General features: G+C 43.9%; 1 protein-coding gene and 1 long non-coding RNA gene across 7 annotated transcripts in view; one reads left to right on the forward strand and one right to left on the reverse strand.

Moving 5' to 3' along the window:
- The window catches only part of CCDC60 (coiled-coil domain containing 60), a 204,438-nt gene that overhangs the window by 62,726 nt on the left and 115,039 nt on the right, over positions 1–26,673 (forward strand). For all 4 annotated transcript variants that reach the window (XM_031650807.1, XM_021923016.2, XM_021923015.2 and 1 more), the window contains exon 2: positions 25,106–25,185. In XM_031650807.1, the coding sequence (XP_031506667.1) occupies positions 25,106–25,185 (80 nt within the window). The remainder of the gene's footprint in view (positions 1–25,105; positions 25,186–26,673) is intronic.
- LOC103876111 overlaps positions 1–26,673 on the reverse strand; it is a 242,446-nt gene that overhangs the window by 41,037 nt on the left and 174,736 nt on the right. The window contains exon 1 of one of the 3 annotated variants that reach the window (XR_001893034.3): positions 560–869. The exons of the other annotated variants lie outside the window; for them this stretch is intronic. This is a non-coding gene — a long non-coding RNA (uncharacterized LOC103876111). Of the gene's footprint in view, positions 1–559; positions 870–26,673 lie in introns of those variants that run through there. 3 annotated transcript variants of the gene reach the window in all.

The raw sequence follows: 26,673 nt of genomic DNA on the forward strand, positions 1-26,673 counted from the left end.
CTTTGGTCTTTCTTTGGGTCTCAGACTCATAAAAAACTAAGATCCTCCCTGAAGCCAGGGAGGTGGAATATTCTGACTGACTGGCCTGCATCCAGTGTTCACCTCTGAAGCCACATGGATGGAAGGTGAGATAGGAAGGCTCCCCTGGGGAGTTGATTGGCACGTCTATGCCTTGGAGGAGACTAGTACAGTCTAGCTGCCAGTCTGCAGATTTCCTGGGCTTGGAGTCTAAGAGCATAACGTAGAGATTTAATCACCAAGTTGCAAATTTCCTGGGCTTGGAGTCTAAGAGCATAACATTGGGCTTTAATCACACAGCTACAAATTGGTGTTCCACTCCCAATCACAGTGGCCTGGGGAGAGTCCCAGCAGCCATGATCAATCCCCTCAGCCCATCTTCCCCCTGTGCCCTCAGCATAAAATCCCAGATCCCAGCTGTTGTCACATTCATGATTTGGCCCTTCCTGCAGCTCCCTGGTTCCTCACCCCTCCCCTCCACCAACCCTATTGGGATGCTCCAGCTGGACTGAGCCACCTTCACTATCAAGCTCTCACTCACCTCCATCCCAATCTTTGCAAATGCTATCCCCTCTGCCTGGCACATCTTCCTCCTTCCTCTTCTTTTATTTATTTTTTCAACTGAAAAATGAAAAATTGTATATATTTATGGCATACAACATGATGTTTTGATGTATGTATACATTGGGGGATGATTGAATCAAGCTAATTAACATATCCATCACCTCACATACTAATCATTCCTCATCCTTCAGAAATGTAAACGAAAAGTCATTTCGTTTAGCCGGGCATGGTGGCTTATGCCTAGAATCCCAGCACTTTGGGAGGCCGAGGTAGGCAGATCACTTGAGGTCAGGAGTTCGAGAACAGCCTGGCCAACATGGCGAAACTCCGTCTCTACTAAAACTACAAAAAAGTTAGCTGGGCATGGTTGCACATGCCTGTAATATCGGCGACTTGGGAGGCTGAGGCAGGAGAGTCACTTGAACCTGGGAGGCTGAGGTTGCAGTGAGCCGAGATCACCCCACTGCACTCCAGGCTGGATGACAGAGTAAGATTCTGTCTCCAAAAAAAAAGTCATTTTGTTTATCCTTCTGACTGTCCCTCTACCCTTGCTGGGTCAGTTGTACGCTCACACCCCCAGCTCCCTCACTCCCACCACAGCTACATCATATGGTATCGTAACTGCTTTATTGTCTGCCTACCTCCCCCTCACCACCCTGCCATCAGTGAGACTCTGAGAGGGAGTTTTGGGGTGGGTGTGTGTTTCCTAGCTCTTAGCTGGGACCCCCAGAGGGGATCAGGAAGACCTTTCTGAATGGGGAAATATCTGGACAGTGAGGATGATTTATTAACAAGTCCACAGGTCAGAAGAGCAAGGAGCAAGGCACCAAGTATGAGCCGGACTTGAGAAGGTCCTGGTTAGTTGCCAAGAGACCCCAACAGGGATGAGGACAGGGAGGTCTCTTGGAGGTTAGGCAGATAGGGCACTCTTGAATCTCAGCTCTAGGTAAGATCTTAACCCAGCTCCAGAACAATAAGAGATCTAGAAGGTTGTGCCCAGCAGTGCCCCTTAGAGACAAAGATCCTCACCTCTCCCTCCCCAAAGGCACATGGAGATGGTTTGAAAGAAATCTTTGCAGTTCCCACAAAAAGCTTGTGCTCTGCAAACAAAACTGGTCCCTCACTTACCTTTGTGGCGTTTGGCTCACCTCCTTCTAATTTGCATGATGAACCTGCTTGGGTCTCTGATTAGCCCCAGGAAAGCATGAAAATGAGCATTTGACATCATCAAGGGCATCCACGCCTGCACCTCTTTGGAGAAAGGGGCTCCTCTATTCAGGCTTTCACGTTTGAAAATAATAAGCAAGTTCAGCTCATTTCTCCACCCCAGGCTGCAAACTGCAGTCTTCTGTCTCCGCGCACACCCCCAGGAACCGTGTTTGCTAACGATGAAGAGGAAAGTATTTTGCTTTTCAAACAAGCCTGAACCCCAATTAGTTTCTCAGAGACTTGATCCTCATTGGTGGCAACTGTGGTTTCTCATCCAGCGTTGTTATTGATTTGGTCAGAAGTAATTAAGGAGATAATTCTTACTCAATTACATTTCCCTGAATTTCCTGAGGTTGCTAACTCTGTTCCCCGGCTGTATTTTCTTTTCCAAATTAATTTTGTCTTGACTCTGAAATGAGCATGGATATGACAAGGCTTGTTGTGCTTGTTGATTTTCGCAGGAACAAAGTAGGGCTCTGTATTTTAATGCCAACTAGGGCTGTCAAACTCTCTTAGTTTTTAGAAAATTAATGTAAAACATACACAGATTTAAAAATATACATATATCATCAAAAATCTTCTACTGTAAAGCAGGAGTCTCTCTTCCCTGCCCTCTTCTCATCCTTGATGGCATACCTCAGGGCAGCCATGTCTAACACTTTTTGCTACTTCTTCCAATGACCTGTGCCTCTAAATTATATGTTACCTGTGTTTCTTAGTTTATGCATTTAAGACTTGAATAATTTTCTGCTGTGAAAGATGAGGATCTAGTTCCTGCATCCCCACACCACTCCCCACCCCAACTCCCATCCCTCCAAAAGTAGCCTTACCTTTAGCTCCCCTAGTGGTTAATTCTGTAATTTAAAAATACAGATGAGGCCAGGTGTGGTGGCTCACGCCTGTAATCCCAGCACTTTGGGAGGCCAAGTTGGGTGGATCACCTGAGATTGGGAGTTCAAGACCAGCCTGACCAACATGGAGAAACTCCATCTCTACTAAAAATACAAAATTAGCTAGGAGTGGTGGCACATGCCTGTAATCCCAACTACTCAGGAGGCTGAGGCAGGAGAATCACTTGAACCGGGGAGGTGGAGATTGTGGTGAGCAGAGATTGTGCCATTGCACTCCATCCTGGGCAACAAGAGGGAAACTGTCTCACAGCAAACAGAATATATATACATATACACACACACACACACACATATATACACGCATTTCTATATATATACACACACACACATATACACGCATCTCTACATATACACACACACACATATATAGAAAGAGAGAGAGAGAGAGATGATACATTTGTGCTTCTTGCCTCATCCACCCTACAGAGTGTCTTTGACTCCTTCCTTTGTGGAAGAGATGAGGGTCTCATCAGCTCTCCTTGCGTCTTTACTACTATTTTTACATTGTCAAGATCAATAGCATTCACATTGCATACTCATAATTCAGTTTCCCAGGCTTTGTCTCTGAGTTTTCTAAAAGTTGAAAAATCAACACATATTGAAGTTTTATTTTCATCCCTTCATCCACTCACTGAACAAATAACTGCCAAGAAGCCACTCTTCGTCTGGCATTGTGCCTGAAACCAAAAACACAACGTGACAAGGTCATACTCCTCGCACACATTGCAGTGCTAGAATCCAGAGGAGGAGAGAGAAAACACAGAATTTACAATGTAAGAGGAATAGCTGCTTAAATCAGTGGTTTTGAATATGTTTAAAATATGAATACAAAACGTAATAAAAAGGTAAGCTCAATATAGAAAAAAAAAAAAAAAGGTTTTAAATTGGAGCGGCTTGGTTTTCTTTTTACTTCATAAATATAAGCCAAGTCTTGGTGCTCCAGCCTCACCCACTTACCTACATACCCCCATTGATCCTCAGGCTGAAGCCGGAGCACCAGAGGATACAATACACTAGAGTTTCTATACTTCCTCCAGGGACTGAGAGATGGTGACAGGCATCACAGTTGCATTTTGGTTTCATGTTTATAGAGCTCTTTCATCAGCAGTGAGTCTTTATAGCATTCAATGTTCATAACACACTGGCTGGAAATACCACTTTAAGGACAGCTGAGGACAAGTATCTTCTCATCATGACAGGTGCCAGAACAGTCACCATGATGCCAGTGGGGTGAGCAGAGAACACCGAGGGGACATCCAGGGCCATAGAGGGGTACATTCTGACTGCCCTTGGCATGAATGTCCCATCCAGGTGGGGTGTGTTACGTAAGTGGAGCATGACAACACCAGAAGCCAGGTGACCAAGTTCAGTGGGAAAATTAAAATTATAAGATGATGTATCTGGTCAGGCACTGTGGCTCACACCTATAATCCCAGCACTTTGGGAAGCCAAGGCAGGATGATTACTTGAGGCTAGGAGTTCAACACTAGCCTCGGCAATATAGGGACAACTCACCTCTACAAAAAAGAAAGAAAGAAAAAAATTTAATTAGCCAGGCATGGTGGCACATGCCTTGGTCCCAGCTACTTGGGAGGCTCAGGAAGGAGGATCACTTGAGCCCAAGAGCTCGAGACTGCAGTGAGCCATGATTGTGCCACTGCACTCCAGTCTGGGTGACAGAGCAAGACCCTGTCTCAAAAATAAATTAATTAATTACTAAAAATATGTTGTATCTATCCAAGCACTATCCAAGCACACATGCATGCGTATGTACCAATTAAGAAAGCCCCAGATTGTTCTTCTACTTGCTTACTTTGCAAACGACCCCGTAGTTGTTTTACTTAATGATCACCACTGGGTTCATTTCCTGACTCTGTAGTTATATGCAGTCACTCTGCCCCTCTATGCCTTGGTAGTGATTTTTTTTTAACCTATACAATGGGCACTTGAGAAGGTGTATTTCTTATGGTCTTGCTCAAACTAACAGTTAGCAAATGGCAGAGCTGGGATTTAAGACCACGTCTGTCTGAATCTGAAGTCTGTGCTTTTCAGTACTACAATCTACTGTCTCCTGTGGTAGTTCAGTTATGGAATGATCTTGTTGACAACCAAGTCATGCCCAGGCCGTGGACAAAAAATTAAATTAAATTAAAAATAAAAAGGTTTTCTATGCTTTATTATATTAAAAATGAAAAGGTGTTTTTTAAATGCATATGGAAGCCAGGTAATAGCTCACACCCTGAAACAGACCAATGCATTTTTCTTGCCAATAGGGGAGACTGAAACAGTCAAAGAAGTGCTATTAATTTTGTGACTAGCCCTTAAAGAGAAAGTAAATGAGTTTATGTAACCCAAATCATCAACTGTTTCTTGTGGGGAGTTTATTACTGCATAGCTGTATTTCAGTTACATATTTCCATGTGACAAATTACTCTAAACCTTAGCAGCTTAAGGCAACAAACATTGATTATCTCACAATCTCTGTGGGTCGGGAATCTAGGCACCAGCTTAACTGGGAGCCTCTGGTTCAGGATCTCCTGAGGCCACAATGAAGATGGCAGCTGAGCCTACAGTTATTTCAAGACTCAACAGGGAGACGGCTCACTCCTGAGCGCACACACTTGGCTACTGGCTGGTATCAAGTGCTTTCTGGCTGTAGGGTAGAGATGTATTAGGTTGGCGCAAACGTAATTGTGGTTTCTGCCATTTAAAAGTAATAGCGAGAACCGCAATGACGGTGGACCTCTCCCAAACAGAAGCTCACAACTTGGAAGCTGTTTTTTACCCAGATCAAGAGCAGGTGCCCAAGACAGAAGCCATGTTTATCCTGTAACCTCATCTCAGAAGGGACATTGCATCACTTTTGCCATATTCTAGTCATTAGAAGTGAGTTACTGGGCTCAGCCCAACCTCCAGGGGAGGGGATTATACAAGGGTATGAGCACCAGGAGGTGGGGATCCTGGCAGGTATCTTAGAGGCGGCCTACCACAGACTCCGGTGTACGGGAAAGTAAAACCTAGATCCTGATCCTCACCAACCTAGGTGCTGGGTGCCCCAGGATCTCCAGGAGAAATAAAAACAGAGCACTTGTCTTGGCAACAGTGTTGCTCAACCTCAGCACTCCTGACAATTTGGAGCTGATACAGCTTTGTGGGGGAAGGACTGTCCCGTACGTTGTAGGATATTTAGCAGCATCATGGGCATCTACTTACTAAATGTACCCTCCCCCACCCCAGCAAATTGTGACAGCCTAAAAGAACTTCAATAACACCTTGGAAAGTTGCCTGGTTATCTACTGAAGGTCTCCCTTGCAGTGAAGAAGAGGAGGCATTGCAGCCACCAGGCAGCAGCAAGCCCTTAACGAATGACATCTTTATTGTCCCCAAAATGTGCTCCAGCCCTCACACCAACAATTAAGAAATGCAAAAAGACAAATGATTTGACATTTTGCAAACATAGAAGACTGTGATTTCACTCAATATCCATTTTCTTGTGTTCTAATAAAACTTTATTCACAGAAACAGGCAGGCTTTTCTGTATCTTCTTGGTCCTCTGTGTTCCTTGACAATTTTCCCCTGTGTCAGTCTTTGGCCTTCTAATCTTCATAATCTTAGTATCCTCTTCTCCCCTCCTCCTTCCATGGCCCCCCTCTCTGTCTCTTTCTGTCCCTGTCTGCCTGCCTCCCTCTGCGTGTCTCCTCATTCTTTCTCTCTCTCTGCCCCCTTGCCCCACCTCCCTCTCTGACAGCTAATTCAACACTCCTTACCTTAACTTCCAATTCCATCCTCTTCTCAGAGCTCCAATCCATGCATTAATGACAGGCTCTTAGCCACCATTCTTGTTCCCAGATTCAGCTCCAAAGACTCAAGAGTTTGGCATCCGCCTGCTCCAGCCTCCCTATAGTCCCACGATACTCAATACCATGACACTCTCCAAGATACATTGTTATGTGAGGGGAAATCAGGGCACAAACAATGCTGCCATGTGTATTTGTGTGAAAGGCAGATGCTAGTGTTGGAAAGAATGTGTGTGTCATTCGTTAAGGGCTTGCTGCTGCCTGGTGGCTGCAATGCCTCCTCTTCTTCACTGCAAGTGAAGTGTAGGTGAGTGTGTGTGTGTGTTTCCAGATCTCTCTGGAAGGATACACAAGAACTTGATAACACTAGTCATTTCCAGGGAGGGAAATGAGTGGTTTGAGGACAAGATGGAAGTAATACATTTTAAAAAGTGATGTACCTTTTGATATGTTTTTTAAACCATTTGAAAATACCACTTGCTTTAAAAAAAAAAAAACTAAAGTAATAAAAAACGCAACGACAGAAAACGCAATGTTTCATCTTCATTTATTCACTGGGCCCTCACCCCTAAGTTGATTTTCCTGAAATGGCTTCTCAGCACCATTACCAGCTCCAGGAATGTTCTCTCCTGCCTGGTGACATCAGGCAAACCTTCATCACCACACCCCAAAACACACACACAAACACACACATCCCATACTCTGCATTCCAACCATTCCAGCTCCTTCCGGTTCCTTCTGTCTGAAACACCTATAGGGCAGAAAAAGTAAAACCCTTTACCTCACCCATCACAAGGGTCTTGGATGACATCCCCATAACAAAATACCTATTAATCAGAGAAAAGCGTAACAATTTTTTTCAAGACGGCGTCTCGCTCTGTCGTTCAGGCTGGAGCGCAGTGGCATGATCTCTACTCACGGCAGCCTCCGCCTCCTGGGTTCAAGTGATTCTCCTGCCTAGTCTCCCGAGTAGCTGGGACTACAGGTGCACGTCACTCCACTATGCTCAGCTAATTTTTGTACTTTTTTAATAGAGACAGGGTTTTGCCATGTTGGCCAGGCTGGCCTCAAGTGATCCGCCCACCTCAGCCTCCCAAAGTGCTGGGATTGCAGGCGTGAGCCACTGCGCCCAGCCAAATTTATTTTTTTAACTAAAGTTTTACGTAACATGGGAGCCTTCAGAAATGGAGACCCAAAGACCTAGGGAAAATTGTGTTTTTATGCTAAGTCTGATGAGAAGAGTGGATAGTGGTAGAGAAACATGATTGGACAAAAAGGGGTGTGATCTAAAGGTAGTAAACCTAAGGGGAGGTGCGCATAGGAAGGCCTGTTTGTTCACATTCGTTTCTGTGTCTCTGTAAGACATTTTTCCCCCCAGGTATGGGACCAGAAATGTGTCACATAGAACCATCAGGGTGGAAGGGAGGAGGCCACACAGTAGCCTTTCTAGGCTTTATGGCTTGCTTTGGGAGAGCGAAGTTCTAGTTTCTATGAGCCATGTTGGGGGTGAGAAGTCCCATTCATGTTCTGAACCTGGGAGGCGGAGGCTGCAGTGAGCCGAGATCACGCCACTGCACTCCAGCCTGGGTGACAGAGCGAGACTCTATCTTAAAAAAAAAAAAAAAATTGTTATGCTTTTCTCCCATTAATATGTCTTTTGTTATGGGGATGTCATCCAAGACCCTTGTGATGGGTGAGGTGAAAGGTTTTACTTTTTCTGCCCTATAGGTGTTTCAGACAGAAGGAACCAGAAGGAGCTTGTTCTCACCTTGGGGGTGAGAAATTCCAGTTTCGATGATCTTCTCGGGGAGAAAGAGGAGAGGTGGAAAGAAAGTCAGAGAGACCTTGTTTCTGAGCCCCTCCCCATCTCTTTCCATCCAAAATACTTAGCATGCCAAGGCACCATGTTTCGGGGTCTCATGTTCCGAGCCCTGACACATCCTTCCCTCCAAGTTTTGTGTTCAGTACAGTCTGAATCGCTGCCAACAACCCTGCCAGCCCCCACACCGTGTCTGGTGCCTGCACTTCCCTACATTGTAGTTCAGTCTCTCCTCCTAGACCACCAGATCCCTGAGGAAAGGATGGCCCCTTGTTCAGCACCATATCCTCAGACATTGTCTAGCTCCTAATAGATATTTAAGGAATAGGTGAGCTGCTCTTGCCCCTCGCTGAGCCTCAGAAGGTAATCCATGTAAATGACATCTAATGGCACCCAGGGGACAGCATCATAGAATTCATGTCCCAGCATCGCTGGTGTCACACTAAAACTCAGCCCAAGAGTTAAGCCCCATCCAGCCCCAACCAGCTCTTCTGAATCTTGGCTCTTTTCTCTTTCACCAGTGGCTTAAGCTCAGCTCTGCTTCTGCTCTTCACATAAAAAAAAAAAAAAGAGGTTGAAAGTGATTAGCCAATGGGAGGCTGTGTTTCTTTGGACCTTCAGGGGGTTCCCTTGACTGTTGCAGAGATGTCAACTTTATCTTCTTCCAGGGAGAGAGAAAACAGATGGAAGCCACATGGGGGCTTAACCACCAACACACATTCTTCTTCTCAGGACATTGGCAATGTGAAAGGATACTTTCTTGGGTCGCTCTTTGTTTCATTTATCCAGGATGAATTGCCAAATAAATTTTTTCATTTCCAAGAAAGGAAGTAAATTGTGGTGTAATATGCAATAAAGGGAGCCCTGCGGCCAACTGGATACGTTCGAACTTCTGGTTCTAGCCCTCACTCACTCACTCACTGGGTGGCCTCTGGCAAGTTATTTAACTTCTCCGGCTCTCAGGTCTCTCAATCAGAAAATAGGGATAATAATAATAACGCTACCAACTTTTAGAGCGGCTGCGAAGATTCAGTGAGCAAAGGCAGGTAAAGCCCCCCATGCAGGAATGGCACTGGGGTACCATTGATGCTGCTGTTCCCTCCTGGGTCTGTGGCAGACATCGCTAATCGATCCCAGACATTTCTTCTGATAAGTCTGGACTGGAGGACGCTCCAGACAGAATGACTACTTATGGGTAGATCGAAGCTGGCCCTCAGATTGGAGCCCCTTTGCCATCTCAAGCCTCCTACATTTCCAGACACATCATTTGCAAGGTTTGCGATACAGAATAGAGCGGTCGTCACATCCCGGGGCTCCTGTTGCCTGAAGCTCCTCCAGGACTTTGAACAGCAGCCCCTCGCCCGTAGTACAGATTCCCATTAGCTCCCAGGGTCTGACAGCTGGACTGCTGGCCCCTCATACCTAGTCTTTCAAAAGAGCTTATGAGATTAATGTATTTGATTAATTTTTTTAACTGGGTGGATAACACATTAGCTGCTGGCATGCCAGCTCAGTCCCAGGGCTGCTGGGGGCTCACCGATGCTGGCAGCCAATTTCCATTTCAATCAAGTGAGAGAAGAGGGAGACAGATTGAAAGAAACCAGGACTTGATTGAAAGCTATGGCATCTAGCGCCACCTACTGTTATATCGCTGCATCGCTACCTTTGCGGACCATCGGGTCACTGGTAGTCTTACTCAGCCCTTAAGGCATTTTGGGGGGAACATCTTCGTAATCTCACGCAAGTTATATTTTTCATTCATAGCTTATAATTGATTCAATGTGTATAAACTACAGGTACTCCTGGTATAGTGAGAGTAATAGTGACATTTCCTTGGCTTGTTTTGGATCACAAAACCCTGTGTGCCAAGCGGGCCTCTTAGCATCCTCACGGCCTTTGCATGAAGACTATGCAGTGCCAGGTGAGCGCCTGAAGGTACAGAAGAGATGACGTTCCTGGGGTCACACAGGTGCGGTGCATGGAGAGGGGATTCCGACTCCACATTTCTTTTCTCTTGAATCCATCCCTTGTCCACCTCTGCTCCCCCAGCCCACCTTGGGGCCTGGCTCATCAAGCCCCTCAAAGCACAATCCCCACTCCGTATGTGCCAGTACATAATGGGGATTTTTTTTTTTTTTTTGAGACAGAGCCTTGCTCTGTTGCTCTGTTGCCCAGGCTGGAGTGCAGTGGCGCGATCTCGGCTCACTGCAAGCTCCGCCTCCTGGGTTCATGCCATTCTCCTGCCTCAGCCTCCCCAGTAGCTGGGACTACAGGCGCCCGCCACCTCGCCCAGCTAATTTTATATATATATATATATATATTTAGTAGAGACGGGGATTCACCGTGTTAGCCAGGATGGTCTCGATCTCCTGATCTCGTGATCCGCCCGCCTCGGCCTCCCAAAGTGCTGGGATTACAGGCGTGAGCCACCGTGCCTGGCCCATAACGGGAATTTTATTGAAGGGTTCATAGAAGAGAGGGAGAAGGTTACATTGTACCTCACACAGGAAAAAACAATAATACAGTCCTTTAGCAGCTTGTGGGTTCTTTTCTGGATGTCAGTTCCCCCCCTTCACCTCTTCTCCCAGGCCCCCTCCTAACCCTGCACTATCACTCTGGTTTGCTTTTTTTTTGATGGTGCCTCACTCTGTCACCCAGGCTGGCGTGCAGTGGTGCAATCTTGGCTAACTGCAACCCCTGCCTCCTGGGTTCAAGTGATTCTCCTCCCTCAGCCTCCCAAGTAGCTGGGATTACAGGCACGCACCACCACATCCAGCTAATTTTTTTTCCTTTTGGAACAGACGAGATTTCACTGTGTTGGCCAAGCCAGTCTCTAACTCCTGACCTCAGGAGATCCACCCGCCTCGGCCTCCCAAAGTGCTGGGATTACAGGCATGAGCCACCACACCTGGCCTGAAACCTAGTTTTAAATGCAGGAAGACCAGGGTTCTCATCCTGGTTCTGACCACTGACCAATTGTGTAACCTCGAACAACTTCATCTATCCTTCCATTTCTCCTTCTGTAAAAAGGACAGTTATTTTTTAATAACCATCTCATTTGTTTGTTGGAAGAAGTAAATGAGATTGATAATGCAAAATGCTTAGCACAGTGCTGATGTGTAGCAATTCTTCAATAATTTTTCAATTTGGGTGACTTAGACACACCTTTTTTTCACTCACTGATTAAAGAGAGATTCCATTCACATAGACTAAAATGCAAATAGTATATCTCTCCAGAGATGTGCAGTGTCCAACCTGTGCATCCTTATATGACGGCCTGCCAGGCTTAGAGAGACCAAGGAATGCATCCCAGCAAAGAGTTAAAGGGTAAGCCACAGCTAAGAAATTGAAAGTGAAAGGATAGCACAAAAGCAACCCAGGAAGAGAGAGCAGCGGGTGCAAAGACCCTGTGGTCAGAATGAGCAAGACACTTAAGGGAGGCTCATTGGCTAGACCATAAAGATCAGCACAGGGGAACAACACAAGATCACACTGAAGGCAGGAGCTAGATCACACAGCTGTGTAGTTCCCAACAAGGATTTTGGACTTTAGTCTAAAAACAATAAGGAACATTTTAGGCAATGGAGTCAGGGGATTGGGTGTGCATTTTGGAAGGGTCGGCTATGTGGACAACGGACAAGGAAAAGAAGAACGGAGGAGAGAGGTCATCGGAGGCTTGTCTGTTGTCCGGGTGGCTTGCAGCAGCATGGGAATGATACTGGTGGGAAGACAACAGAGGGAAGACAGATTGGAGAGCTCTCTAGGAAGCAAAGTCAATGACTTGGTAAATTAGCTCAGGGCTTAGTAAACTTTTTCTGGAAAGGGCCAGATAGTAAACATTCTAGGCTATGCAGTCTGTGCATCCTCTGAAATAACTACTAAACTCGCTGTTATAACAGGAAAACATTCACAGACAATAATAAGCACATGGGTGTGACTGTGCCCAGTAAAACTGTGCTATACAAAAGCCAGCCGCAGGCTGTAGTTCGCTGATCCCTGGATTAGATAAGGGTAGGGGAGGGTATCAAGGATTGGAGGGTGCTGAGCTCCCCTACTTCCTATCTCTGTGACCTTGAAAAATTGACTTAACCTCTCAGATACTGGGTTTCCTTTTCAGGAAAACAGGAATAAAGATTCCTCATAGGGTTGGTGTGAGGATTCAATAAGACAGTGTTGGCCAGGTGTGGTGGCTCACGCCTATAATCCCAGCATTCTAGGAGGCTGAGACGGGTGGATCACCTGAGGTCAGGAGTCCGAGACCAGCCTGACCAACATGGAGAAACCCCATCTCTACTAAAAATACAAATTAGCTGCGCGAGGTGTTGCATGCCTGTAATCCCAGCTACTTGGGAGGCTGAGGCAGAATTGCTTGAACCCAGGAGGTGGAGGTTACGGTGAGCCGAGATCGGGCCATTGCACTCCAGCCTGGGAAACAAGAGGAGACTTGTCTCAAATAAGAATAAGAATAAGACAGTGTCTGCTGTGGGACAAACAGGGAGGTCTCATCCACAAACACACTCCAGTGAGGAATATCCAGCTACATTCAAAATGGCCATCGAGGATAGAAAATGAAGTTCTTTATTACTGAGGCCCCTACACAAAGAACAAATAGAACTTACACAGAAAAATCGGAATCTTTAGGAAGGGGAAAAAAACCCCTGCTGATTACAACTTTCCGCACACAGCTCAATAGATTTTTTTTACTTCAAAACAACTCTATAGGTGGGAAGAGGGTTCCAGCCTGAAGCAGGACTGAAGAACAGATAAATTGCATGGCATTAAATAGAATGTTGATTTTGCTGGTTTTTTTTTTCTTTCAGTTGCCCTGAGTTTTTTCAAAAATTTCCCCACAAATCAAGGGTTGGGCCAGGATTTAGAATGGAGTCTCTATAAAGAGATTCCCGGCCGGGCGATGCGGCTCATGTCTGTAATCCCAGTACTTTGGGAGGCCAAGATGGGCAGATCACCTGAGGTCAGGAGTTTGAGACCAGCCTGACCAACATGGTGAAACCCCATCTAGACACAAAATACAAAATTAGTCAAGCATGGTGGCACATGCTTGTAATCCCAGCTTCTTGGGAGGCTGAGGCAGGAGAATTGCTTAAACCTGGAGGCAGAGGTTGCAGTGAGCCAAGATCGCGCCATTGCACTCCAGCCTGGGCAACAAGAGTAAAACTCTGTCTCAAAAAAAAAAAAAGAGAGATTCCCACCCCTCATCTCATCAAAGTTTAACTCAGTAGTGTTCTCAATTGAGGGTGATTCTGCTTCCCAGAGGACACTTGGCAATGTCTGGAGACATGTTGATCGTTGTAACTTGCAGGAGAGATGCTACACTGTATGACATACAAGAAAATCCCCCATGAAGAATAGTGATTTGGTCCCAAACTTCAGTCGTCCTGAGGAAGAGAGATCTTGTTAACCAGCCTGGGATGCTGCCTGGAGGAGGAAACAGTTTATCTTTGCTTTTTGGAATACATCAGCAAGATTCTTCTTCCTACCCCCATTTTTCCTTTTTCTCTTGCTTTATCTCTTTTATTGGCTTTTGGCTGACAGGCATGCAATCCTCCTTCCTGGAGCACCCAATTTCCTTTTATGGAGTTACTTCTGCTCTATTAGATACAATCAGGCTCTGTCCCCCTAGTTATTTAACTAGTACCTGGTCCTGAGCAGGTGCACAGTGGCCCCAGAGAGCCTAATACAGGAAGTGGTTAGGGTGTGACCTTAATTAACTCCTCAAGAAAAGGGACTGACTGATGTAGCCGAGGCCTCAACACTTAGCCAAAACAACCAAATCAACCAAAAAACTATATGACAGGTGGTGACTTGTATGCTCTGCTGGGCCACAATTTCTCCAGCCTCAGGGCCATGGGTCCTACCTTTATTTCCCAGTTTCATCCAAGCTCCCACCCTGAATGTCAGCAAGAAGCCCAAACCCTTCCTTTATTCCCAAAGCACAGCTTTCATGAGGCAGTCCTGCTTCACTGACATTTACAGAAGACCCAAGCAAATTAACTGCAGCAAAGGAAAACCTGAAACTGGGGTTTCAGCCACTTCACGGTCTTTCCCCAACTTGTAAAAGATTGTCGAAGATTTCCAACCTACAGAAAGTTTGCAAAAGTAGTACAACAGGCAGTCAAATACCCTTAACTTAAATTCACAATGTTATCTTTTTGCCATGTTTTTAACATGCTGCCGTATTTTTCATATGTATGTATATATGCATACATGTGTGTATATATGTACTATATATATAAAATACATGTGTATAGTTACAATTTTTTAAGCTGAGCCCTTTGAAAGTCAGTTGCAGACACTTCACACATAAACAGTTCAGCATGTATTACCTAAGGACATTCTCCTTCATAGTCACAATACAGTTAACACAGAAATCTCACATTAATCCAATGCTATTATCTTTTTCTTTTCCTTTTCTCTCTTCTTTTTTCTTTTCTTTTTTTTAAATTTTTAAATTATTTTTTATTTTTTATTTTTTATTTTTTTGAGATGGGCTTTCATTCTATTCCCCAGGCTGGAGTGCAGTGGCCCGATCTCGGTTCACTGTAGCCTCTGCCTCCTGGGTTCAAGTGATTCTGCTGCCTCAGCCTCCTAAGTGGCTGGGACTACAGGTGCATGCCACCATGCCCAGCTAATTTTTGTATTTTTAGTAGAAATGGGATTTCACCATGTTGGCCAGGCTGGTCTCCAACTCCTGACCTCAGGTGATCCACCCACCTCAACCTCCCAATGTGCTGGGATTACAGGCATGAACCCCAATGCTATTATCAACATAAAGTTCATGTGCAAATGTCCCTAGTTATCCCAGTCATGCCCTTTATACCTTTGTCTCCAGCCCAGCATTCAATCAAGGGACCATGCATTGCATTTAGTTGTTGTGTTCGCTTGGTGTCCTAAAGAAACAGATCCTCTGCCTTCTTCCTCTTTTATGACATTGTTAGAAGACAAAGAGGTGTATCCCTTGGATTTCTCTCTAAGAAAGAATTTGCCAGCAGGAGGCACAGGTAGCTGAGAGTCTCCAGCTGTTGACACTGCCAGCATCCACAGCGCTTTCATGCAGCAGAAGTCAGAATCTTCCCCAGAAATTCCCCATCCATGGGCACTGGCCATTTCTGCCTTGTGCTTGGACTCAGTCAAGCAATCTTTGCTCTGGAGCTCCCTGTTGCATTGGCTGGACTCTGTCAGATCTGCATATGGTCTAGGGCTCCCCTGCCAAATCCCACTTCCTCCTCCTTTTCTCTTTCAAGGGCTTACCCCCAGTGAGCATTTTGTATTCCTCTCTCCGTGTCTGCTTCCCAGAGGCCTCAGTGGACACAGACATTGACATCTTTTTTTTTTTTTTTTTTTTTTTTTTTGAGACAGAGTCTCGCTTAGTCGCCCAGGCTGGAGTGCAGTGGCGCGATCTCGGCTCACTGCAAGCTCCGCCTCCCAGGTTCACGCCATTCTCCTGCCTCAGCCTCCCGAGTAGCTGGGACTACAGGCGCCCGCCGCCTCGCCCGGCTAATTTTTTGCATTTTTAGTAGAGACGGGGTTTCACCGTGTTAGCCAGGATGGTCTCGATCTCCTGACCTCGTGATCCGCCCACCTCGGCCTCCCAAAGTGCTGGGATTACAGGCGTGAGCCACTGCGCCCGGCCACATTGACATCTTTTAAGAGTTCAGGTCACCTATTTTGTAAAATGACCTTCACTTTTTATTTTTCCTTCACTTTTGCTTTCTCGTGATTAAATTCAGATTGGACCTCTGGGGCAGGACATGTTTGTAGGTGACGTAACCACGTAGGCGATGCTGTGCCCTTCCCAGTGCATCACTTCAGGTGCGCCTGATAAGACTTTGTCCTGTCAATGGTGACGCTAAGCATAGCCGTGATGGTTAAAGTGGTGTCCGCCAGACCTCACCGTTATATGGGTATCTCGTTTCCTTTGTAACAACTCATTAACCTGTGGGGTTAAACCTTGACACAGTGATGCTTTCATCTTCTCATTCATTCAGCAACGACAGAAAGAATGCAGAGCCAGGCCCTGGACCAGGCACTGAGTATCAGAAGCTTCCTTCCCAGGGACTGTTGTTCCTTCTCCTCTTCTTCCCAGAGGACTCCTGCTGCTTTGTCTCCCCTTAGTTCTCAGTAGAGGACTTGCTCGTCTCCCCAGATGACAGTCCCTTCTTCCACCACCTCTCCCTGCCAATCCACAGACCCCTAACTTCTTTTCTCCCGGGTCCATAAGAAGATGGGGGGGAAAGAGGTTGAATCAAAATATCATAAAAAAGGTGCAACCTGTCTTCAACAAGGAGAGCTATTAAATAATTCTCTAGTATATTTCCTATTTCAGTTTGAAGGATGTGTGTGTGGATGAGGTCACTAATTCTGGGTATCTCTACGTAGGTAAGTACACATCTTATATTCTTATGACAAAAAAACCTCACTCTCCCCAAAAGGAACTGCCCATCATCACCATAAAACCACCAAAATGGAGTATTATTCAGCCACAGAAAAAGAATGAGATCCAGTTATTTGCCACAACATGGATGGAACTGGAGATCATTATGTTAAGTGTGTTAAGTGAAACAAGCCAGGCACAGAAAGACAAACATCACATGTTCTCACTTATTTGTGGGATCTAAAAATCAAAACAATTGAACTAATGGACATAGAGAGTAGAAGGATGGTTACCAGAGGCTGGGAAGGATAGTGGGGGAAGCGGGGCAGAAGACGGGAATGGTTAATGGGTACAAAAAAAATAGAAAGAATGAACAAGACTTACTATTTGATAGCACAACAGGTTGACTATAGTCAATAATAACTTACATTTTTAAATAACTAAGAATGTAATTGGATTGTTTATAACTCACAGGATAACTGCTTGAGGGGATGGATACCCCATTCTCCATGATGTGCTTATTTCACATTGCAGCCCTGTATCAAAACATCTCATGTACCCCATAAATATATGCACCTATTATGTACCCACAAAAACAAAAAATAAAAATTTTAAAACCACCAAAAACTTAAACATCCGTGTGCAAGCTCAGGTCTTCGGGTTCACGTGTGTACTCCTGCCATGATCCCGCCTACTCTGTTCTTTACAGCTTCTCCGCAATGAGTCTGAAATGTGTTAATCAGTGTGCTTGCTTCTCAGTGCTGTCTTTTCAGTCTCCCTTCCCCCCAACCCCTCGACGGAGCATCCCAGCTGTTTCCCTGATGTCTGTATCAACTCGGGCACATTTAACAGGAATTCATTTCCATCTTAATCTGATTCTAGGAAGTAGATCATATTTTAAGGAATAACAAAGATGAGTTCAGAACATTCTTTCATAAAACGCAGAGAACAACAGATATTTAGAAAATTGGCTTTCCGGCCGTGACCTTCAACAAATCATTCTGATTTTCTGCCATATTAAATTCTTTATGATGAAATCTAACAAAATTCAGTGGAAGAATTTGGAGGCAGTATCTGTAAATCAATAGCTAGCAACTGTTACCCTTCAGGTAGTTCCCACTGTGCAAAATAGGACAGGGGGGGGGGGGATGAGGATGCAGAATGGAGTAGTGAATAAGAACACAGGCTTCAGTGTCACTTGAACATGAGTTCAAATCCAGGCTTTGTCACTTAATAGCAAGTCAGTTTCACCTTTTTAAGCCTCCTCTTGCTGTCCTATAGAATGGGAATAGTAATATGGCAAGGACTCAATGGACTCATCTATTTCATATAAGAACACACTTGGGACAGTGCAGAGCACATAGGAGATTGGCATTAGTTCCATTTCACAGACGGGGATTGGCATTAGTTCTGGTAGGATTGGCATTAGTTCCATTTCACAGATGGGGAAATTGAGATTGGGGAGTAATGGTACCTCATTCAAGGTCACTGAACTCCTGAGTGACAGGGCCAGGACTCAAACCTAGGTCTTTCTGACAGCAAACGTCTTTCCATCCATTCCTGCCACACTTCACTTCTCAGCTTTCAGGTTAAACCACATCACTTCCGGACGTTACTATTTAAACATCCCCAGCGCATGAATATTAAATGTGAGCACACCTGCCAAGAAAACCATCCCCATCTAAGAGTCCACTGTGAGTCCGTGCGTGCTCCACCCCTCCCAGGCCCCTACCCCCAATTACCACCTTTTAACCTGGTACATCACAGGACATCACACGGTATTTCTCACGATGCTGCTCTCAAAAACTCATTGGGTCGATAAGAGAAAGGATGCTGTTCACACATGCTGTAGGAAAGGTGGGCAGGGCAGACTTGACTTTGTTTTCTAGGAAACAAAGAATGGAGTCATCACCTGTACTCTGCAGAGCAATGGAAAAACTGAAAGCTCTGAAGCCGATGACACATCCAAGGGAAGCAAAGACAGAAAATCACAATCAACCAGGCTTGGAGTCATCACGGAGCACAAAACAAAGGATAGCTGCAGAGACGGTGTATTAGTCCATTCTCACACTGCTCTAAAGAAATACCTGAGACTGGGTAATTTATACAGAAAAGAGGTTTAATTGGCTCACAGTTTCACAGGCTGTGCAGAAAGCATGATGCTGGCATCTGGTCCTGGGAAGGCCTCAGGAGCTTTTACTCATGGCAGAAGGCAAAGCATGAGCAGGCATCTTACATGGCAGCAGCAGGACCAACAGAGAGATGGGAGAGGTGCCACAAACTTTTAAACAACCAGATCTCACAAGAAATCACTATTGAAAGGATAGCACCAAAGGGGCATGGTGTTAAACCATGAGAAACCACCCCCATGATCCAATCACCTCCTACAAGGGCCCACGTCCAGCATTAGGAATTACATTTCAACATGAGATTTGGGTGGAGACACAGATCCAAACTGTGTCAGATAGTGATGCGGTTTTGCTTGTTTTTTATTTTCTCCTAATTTTTTAACTTTTCCTGATTGTCTATTAGGTTGGTGCAAAAGTAATTACGGTTTTTGCCATTCAATGGCAAATGAATTTTTGGCATTCATTCAACAGCCAGTGAATTTCAATGGCAAAACTTGCAATTACTTTTGCACCAACACAACATAATACAATGTTAATTAGTGTCAAAACAAGATTAAAATATTAAATGTGAGATTGTATTACAAATACGTTACCTGGGTAGGGAGATACATGAATGAGTGTCAGTAAGGAGTATAAAGATCTAACAATGTGGGAGGTAGAGCAGGTAAGTTTTGATGGGAGGGGAGGTGATCTACAAAGATCTGAAGAAATTTGGAGAAGTAGGAGGGTTCTGAATACCCTGGAATCGTGATTTTTAATGTTTTTTTGGGGGGTGAGGGGCATGACCACAATTCTGGATATGCATTTTAGCCACAGAAAACTCTGGGAACCTCAGGGTTAAGATCAAAAGGAGTATCCAAAGTTATCATCTGTAAAGGGATCCTTGATTAAATTAAGGGAAGGAGGACCTGCTTTATAGTCCCAAAGTGGCCTGGGGCCAAGGCATTTGCATAAGTTGTACCCATAATCACTTGCTTTCACTCTCATTTCCATTTCCTGCTCCCACAGGGGGCTGATCCTTGCAAACTACATTTCCCAGGTGCCCTTGCAGCTGGCTTCCAAGTAGGTTCAGCCAATAGGAAGCACCATCAGGAACTGAAGGGTGAGAGTTAAGCAGAAGCCAGGGCATTTCATCCCTTCTCTCATTCGGCTTATGGTGGCACCTCTAGCTAAAACTACATCTCCTCCATCAGTCTTGCTTATGCCAAGTGGCCCTATTCCAGGGCTTCTGAAGGCCACCTTTTCCCTTAATTCCTCCAGCCCTGGAGATGGTAGAGGTTTCCTTTCGCTAATCTCTAGCTTGCCTCACCATTCCCTATGTGACTTTTGAGTTCTTCCAACACCTTTGTAACTGCTCCCCTGTATTAACTTCCCTCTGTTGAACTACCTGTCATGAGTTCTGATTTCCTGCCTAGACCCTGCCTGATCCAGTATGTTAAAATAAACTATTAGCTTACATCATTCCAGACTCTTAGATGACTCAATCTAAGTTGGCATTAAACATTTCTACTTTGCCTGCCTTGACAGAATTAGTCAAAACTGCTTTACAAACATGAAAAATGCAATTATTTTATTAAAATTAATCTACGTGAATTGTAGAAAAAATAGGAAAAAAGATAACCAAAACAAAAAATTATTGTTTAATTGCCTATAATTCAAATGCCCTGAGATAACATCTCTATAAACAATTTATTGCATTTACTTCCAGCTTGTTATATTAGTACATACATGCCTTGTCATATGTCAATATTTTAAAACCTAATTTGTATTAGATCACATACATTTCTGGAAATTTCTATAGATCCTATAAGTATAAATCTTAGAGCTTCTCTATGATCGACTATCTTTATATTTTGTAGCATGCATTTTCATCTGAAATTACATTCCATTACCACCTTTCCACATTAGTAAATAAACAGCCATAGCAGCACTAAGTGGAAGCACCAAGACTCAAATGCATTCACATACCACTGTCTGGATAGACCATGACTTATCCCCACAATGGCTATTGTGGGACATTTAGGTATTTTTCACTATTATTCACACTGCTGTGATAAATATCCTCAGGGATAAATCTTTTCATCCTGGAGACATAATTTCCTTGGCTGGGGCAAGAGGATATGTATTTCTAAAGCTTGTCACATGTATGTCTAAATTGCCCTCTAGAAAGGTTGTAGAGAGAGTGATTTTTGAATGTTTTATAAACTTTTAAATCTACTATTTAACTTGTTTATTTAACTTATTAACTTATTAACTTTTAATTTAACTTATTATTTTTCATTTAATATCAAATGATATTTGTAAATGTCCTAAGAACTAGTTATTTCTGCTGGCTTATTATAATTTTAATTAAACAAAACTATAATTATAAAGTTATAATCGTAAACTTACATTTATAATTATAAAATTATACTTTGACAAAAATGGTTTCCTGAGAATCCATTGAAATGCTGACATAGTTGTGAGGCTTGCGGGGGTGTGCATCTCATGCTGCTAAAGTCGGCGTCAAGTTGAGGACACAATTCAGTACCAATCCCAGTCGATACAAATCCACTCTTACACAATGATGTGAATTCCTGGTGCCCAGGCAACTATCATTAGGTGACATTTGAAAAACAAATGCTTGAATGTTGGACATTATCATAGTTGTTTCATGAAGAAGGTGAAATTTAAGATGTTTAGGAGAGTGGTAAAGACATGACCGTGGCATAAAACAGGGTTTCAATCATGTGTTTTCAAATTATCTGGCAGGAAAATTTCTGATGTGCTTATTTTTCCTTCATTTATAAATATGCTTAGTTCATGCATCTTTTTGGAAAGTTACTTTGGGCCTGCGGGAAATATATAATGAGGTTCTCCAGAATAAGTGGGATTAGAAAGACAGGCAACCTCATTTTCAAATATTTGATCTCAACATGGCCAATCTCATTGCTTTCATTGTAAAATATACCAGAATTGGGGTCATCTGATCTTGATACCTCAAAAGCAGTGTTGGGAAAGGAAGAATAATCAGTTAAAAGAAGTCTCAGTCTTTTAGCTGTTTTGCTACTCCTAAGAGAGGGACGCATTTCAGATAGAATTCTGTGGCTGCAGGTAACAGAAAACCTAATTTAAGCTGTTATAAATAATAAAGGAAATGTTCATGGAAAGTCAAGATTCCAATGAAGCTTGATCATTTCAACAAGGCACCATGGGATGAGTTTTTCTCTGACTCTCTTCTCTGCTTTTCTTCCACATCATCTTTGCCCAAGGCTGGCTACCCTCATGGGCACAAAATGGCTGTGAGCAACTCCCAGGGGCTATCTGCTTCCCTATTTCTAGTCAGTGAGGAAAGAGAACATCTCTGCCTGTGCTTCCCAGAAGCCCCTAGAAAATGCTTGCATCTCATTTGCCCAAACTGGGTCACATGACCACCTGTAAACCAACAGGTTGACAAGGGATGGTTTGTGCTGTTTGGCTTCAGTCATTCAGGGCCTCCCCTACTGCTGGTACCATGAGCATCTCCCAAGATGCAAGTGCCGAGTGAAGGAAAGGCAAAGGGCCTAACCAGGGAACTAACTGGTATCAACAAGGAGAGTGAACAGATGTTGGATGTGTGAGACAAACGAATGTTCATTATGCAAAAGCTTGGGAAAGTACTCCTGGAGTTCCTTACATGCCTCGTTAGAGGGTGGTCTCTCCACCCGCTTCACCCACTCCTCAAGATGAACACTGATAGGTCTACCATCAATTTCCAGCCAAGGGTTGAGGCCACCTGGTATACTGAGATGAGCAAGATATAGTACCTGTAATTCATTACTAATATTAACCAAAGAGACAAAGGTTGTAAATGATTTCATTGTTTCCTATCCAGTTGACCTGATTCAAGGTTATTCAGATGTTTTATTTTGTTTTGCATCCTTTATATTTTCCTTTGTGTGTGTGTGTGTGTGTGTGTGTGTGACTGGGTCTTGCTCCATCACCCAGGCTGGACTGCAGTGGCGCTATCTCCTATCTCCGGTCACAGTAACTTTGACCTCCTGGGCCCAAGCAATCCTCCTACCTCAGCTTCCTGAGCAGCTGGGATTACAGGCATGCACCACCACATGCTTAGCTAATTTTTTTGTATTTTTTGTAGAGACAGGGTTTTGTCATGTTGCCTAGTCTGGCCTCAAATTCCTGAGTTCAAGCCATCCTCCCGCCTCAGCCTCCCAAAATCCTAGGATTACAGGCATGAGCCACCGTGCCTGGCCCCACTTTCTCAAGTGGGCAAGTAATAGCTACAGTTACAAATATTCTGTGGAATTGCCATAGACTCTTCACCCTTCATCTGTGCTGCCTTACATGGGAACATGTATTGGCCAACCCAGGAGAAAAATGGAATCAAGCAGGCCAGAAGTAGTTCCTTCCTCCACTTCATCTCCCACTCTGTCTCCCACCCAACTCTTCCACAAACGTCATTCAACTTTGAAACAACTATGCTTCTCAACTTTCACTTTACACTTCAAAACCCCACAGCAGTAGGCACCATAGCCCAATTTCACTGATGGTGGCTGCAGAGAAAACACTTTGCCTCCTCCCACACATAGATATTGGGATTTCTGTTAGTGAGCAGCCACCCTGTTCTCACCCTGCCTTCAAAAAACACTCTCAGTACAGTACTACCAACCAGTCTTTGTCAAATTTCACTTTGCCATTTACTTTTTAAATCTTTTCTCTCTCATTATGTAATTAATTAATATTTATTGCAAAGTTATAGGAAATGCACATCAGCTAAGAAAAAGAAATAAAACCTGCCATAATCTCATCCCCAGAGAAAATCACTGCATTTTGGAGCTATGTCATTTCATATCTTCAATATGTGTATATCCACATAGATCATTTTTCAAAAACCAAAATAGAATCATGCTATAAATATTACTTTGTAACATGTCTTTTGGCTCAAATAAATCAAACATCTTTATATATCAATAAACATACTTACATTATGTTGCCATTATACTTAATTGCTGCATCGTATTCCATTGTGTAGATGCACCATAATTATTTAACCTGTCTTCTATTGTGAGATGTAAAGTTGTTTTCCAATAGTTTGCTATTACAAGCAGCATGCTGGTGAACAATTTTGTTGATGAACCTCTATACCCATGAAAGGATATTTCCTTAGGATTCTTGACAGCAGAATTGTTGGATCTAAGGACATGCTCATTTCTAAAGCATCTGGTATGCATTGATGACTAGCCCTTCTGAAATATCAGCACAAAGTATTTACCAGCTTTATCTGAGAACGTCTATTTTCCCATAATTTCTTAGTATTTTTTTATGTAAAAAAAATCCTAAGATGCAGGAAAATTTCAAGACAAGATAATCCAGGTAATATTCTGATTATTGTTTCTCCAAACTGTGGGTTAAGAAAAATGACTTTTTCACTAAAATATAATTTGCCAAGTATGATAGCTTGAACCTGTAATCCTAGTCTTACTTGGGAGACTGAAGCAAGAGGATCACTTGGGCCAAGGAGCTCGAGGCTGCAGTGAGCTGCACTCTAGCCTCAGTGACAGTGTGATCCTGTCTCTAAAAAATAATAATAATAATAATAATAGTATAATATAGTTAATTTATCTCTCTTCTTTATATTGAGCATGTATCGACTTCTGAGTAATGTGAGGTTTCCCCTGGGTATAGTCAAGGCAAATTAATAGGGAGAAAGAAAAAACCTGCAAGCAATTATCTGGATAATTCATTCATAAACCTCTGCTATGAGGGCAGGAAGAGAGGGGGAGTACATTTGCATCTTTACATTGACAAGATTCAGCTCTCCAAATCAGATGCAACACCACCAATAATAATTATTTTTAATGCCTAATTGTTTGCTTTAAAGTGTAATGCTAATAGTAGTAGCTTCCATTTATCTAATGCTTGCTATCAGTGAGGAATTTAGCAATTACTTTAATCCTCAAAACACAATAGGAGTTATTTCCCCATTCTACTGAAGAAATTGAAGCCCAAATTCTTCAGAGAGGTTAAGTAATTTGTTCAAGGTCACACAGCTGGTCACCAGACAGAACCAGGGTCAGCGCTAGGTCCACCTGTCTCCAAAGCCCTTACCATGTCCACTTTGTCACACAGCAGGCCCCTCTTTGGTGTCAAGGTAGACTCTGTGCTGCCCAAGACCCCTTAAACCTAGCCATACATCTCCGATAAACCCATGAGCCTCCTGTGCCTGTCTCCATTTGGAACCGTTGTACTAACACTCCTTTTACTTTCACCCCTTGTCTTCTCATCAGGTCCCAGACAAGCCAATGAAGAGCATCAAGTATATGGACAAGGAAATAATAAACCTCAAAAAGGACCTTATACGAAGCCGGTGAGTGAGCCCAGCAGGGAATGATCCATAGACAACCCAACAGGCACGAGCAGGCTGTGGGGTGTTGCCTACAAGTCCTTGCCCAGTCCCAGTATCCCCCAATCCTGAACACTGAGCAGAAGACTTACAGGAGGGTAACCCTGGGAGGAGCAGAGGGCAGGATCACTTTGTTGGTTGGACTTCCCAGGGAGTACCCATGCCATGCCAGCCTCTAGCCACCTGCCTAGAATTCCCTCTGCTTTTCTTCCTGGACCTGAATCCAACTCAAGAAAGTTCCCCAAGCTCCCGAAAACCTTCCCTTTTCACTCCAGACCTACATGATGATACCATGAAGTCAGAGTCATTCTCAAATTCTGGTCCTGCTACCTGCTGGCTGCGATGCTGGGGAAGTTATTTGAACTCTCTGGGCCTCTCTTTCCCTATCTGTAAAATGAGAATAATAGGAGGTTGTTAGAAGAACCAAGGGAAATAAAGCAGATAAAGTGCCCCTCATATGGCCTTGAATACAAGGCTGTTCCTATCTTTCCTCACTCCCCATTCCTTCCCTCCCTGATGATTGAGGCCCAGGACCATGTTTTGATCATCTCTGTGTGGTGAGATGGAAGTTTTCTTTCCTTTCCCTTAATGCTTCCCTGAGACCTGGAACATCCCAAGATAGGGTCCTAAAATGAAACTTTTGGTAAAGCAACTCAAGACAGAGTAAGAGATGAAGACTCTTTTAGCACAAAACACATAAGATGTGTGCTGAGAGGGGTAATCTAGGCAGTGGGGAAGTTCTGTTTATCTTAGACATCTCCCACTCTGAGCCAGATGCAGTGAGAGGCAGAGTGAGATACCCTCTCCCTTCACCTCCATCTTCTGAAAGCCACCCTTCTTCACCGCTACCGGAATCTCCACCCTGCCCCATCCAGCAGCACACCTTGACGGAACTGATGACTGAGCCCAAGAGGACTCCTGGAAGGCGGGGGAAGGGAAAGGAGTTAAAGGACCTAGGGGAGAGGTGAAGAGAGGGTCCCAGAGGGCCATCTTCCCACTGACTGCGGGGGGTAGCTGTGTCGGCTATCTGAGGGTCTCTAGACACTGTCTAGTGAAACATAATTTGAGTCTTGGGTGTAATTTTAAGCTTCTGAGTAGCCACACTAGAAAAAGTAAATAGAAACAGGTGAAAGTAATTCTAATAATATTGTTAACTCAATACCTCCAAAATACTATCATTTGACATGTAATCAGTATTAAAACGTATTGAGGAGATGCTTTTCGTTATGTTTTCTAACACATGATGAAAAGTGATAAAGGGATGAAAAATAATGAATGATGAAAAATCTGGGATGTATTTCATACTTAGAACACATGTCAATTTGGACCAGTCACATTTCAAGTACCCAATAATTGTTATGGACTAAATTGTGCCCCTGCCCCCCACCACACACACACACACACACACACACACACACAAATTAATATGTTGAAGCCCTAAGCCCCAATGTA

Source organism: Papio anubis, chromosome 9 (assembly GCF_008728515.1).
Source record: "Papio anubis isolate 15944 chromosome 9, Panubis1.0, whole genome shotgun sequence".
NCBI classification, from domain to species: Eukaryota; Metazoa; Chordata; class Mammalia; order Primates; family Cercopithecidae; genus Papio; species Papio anubis.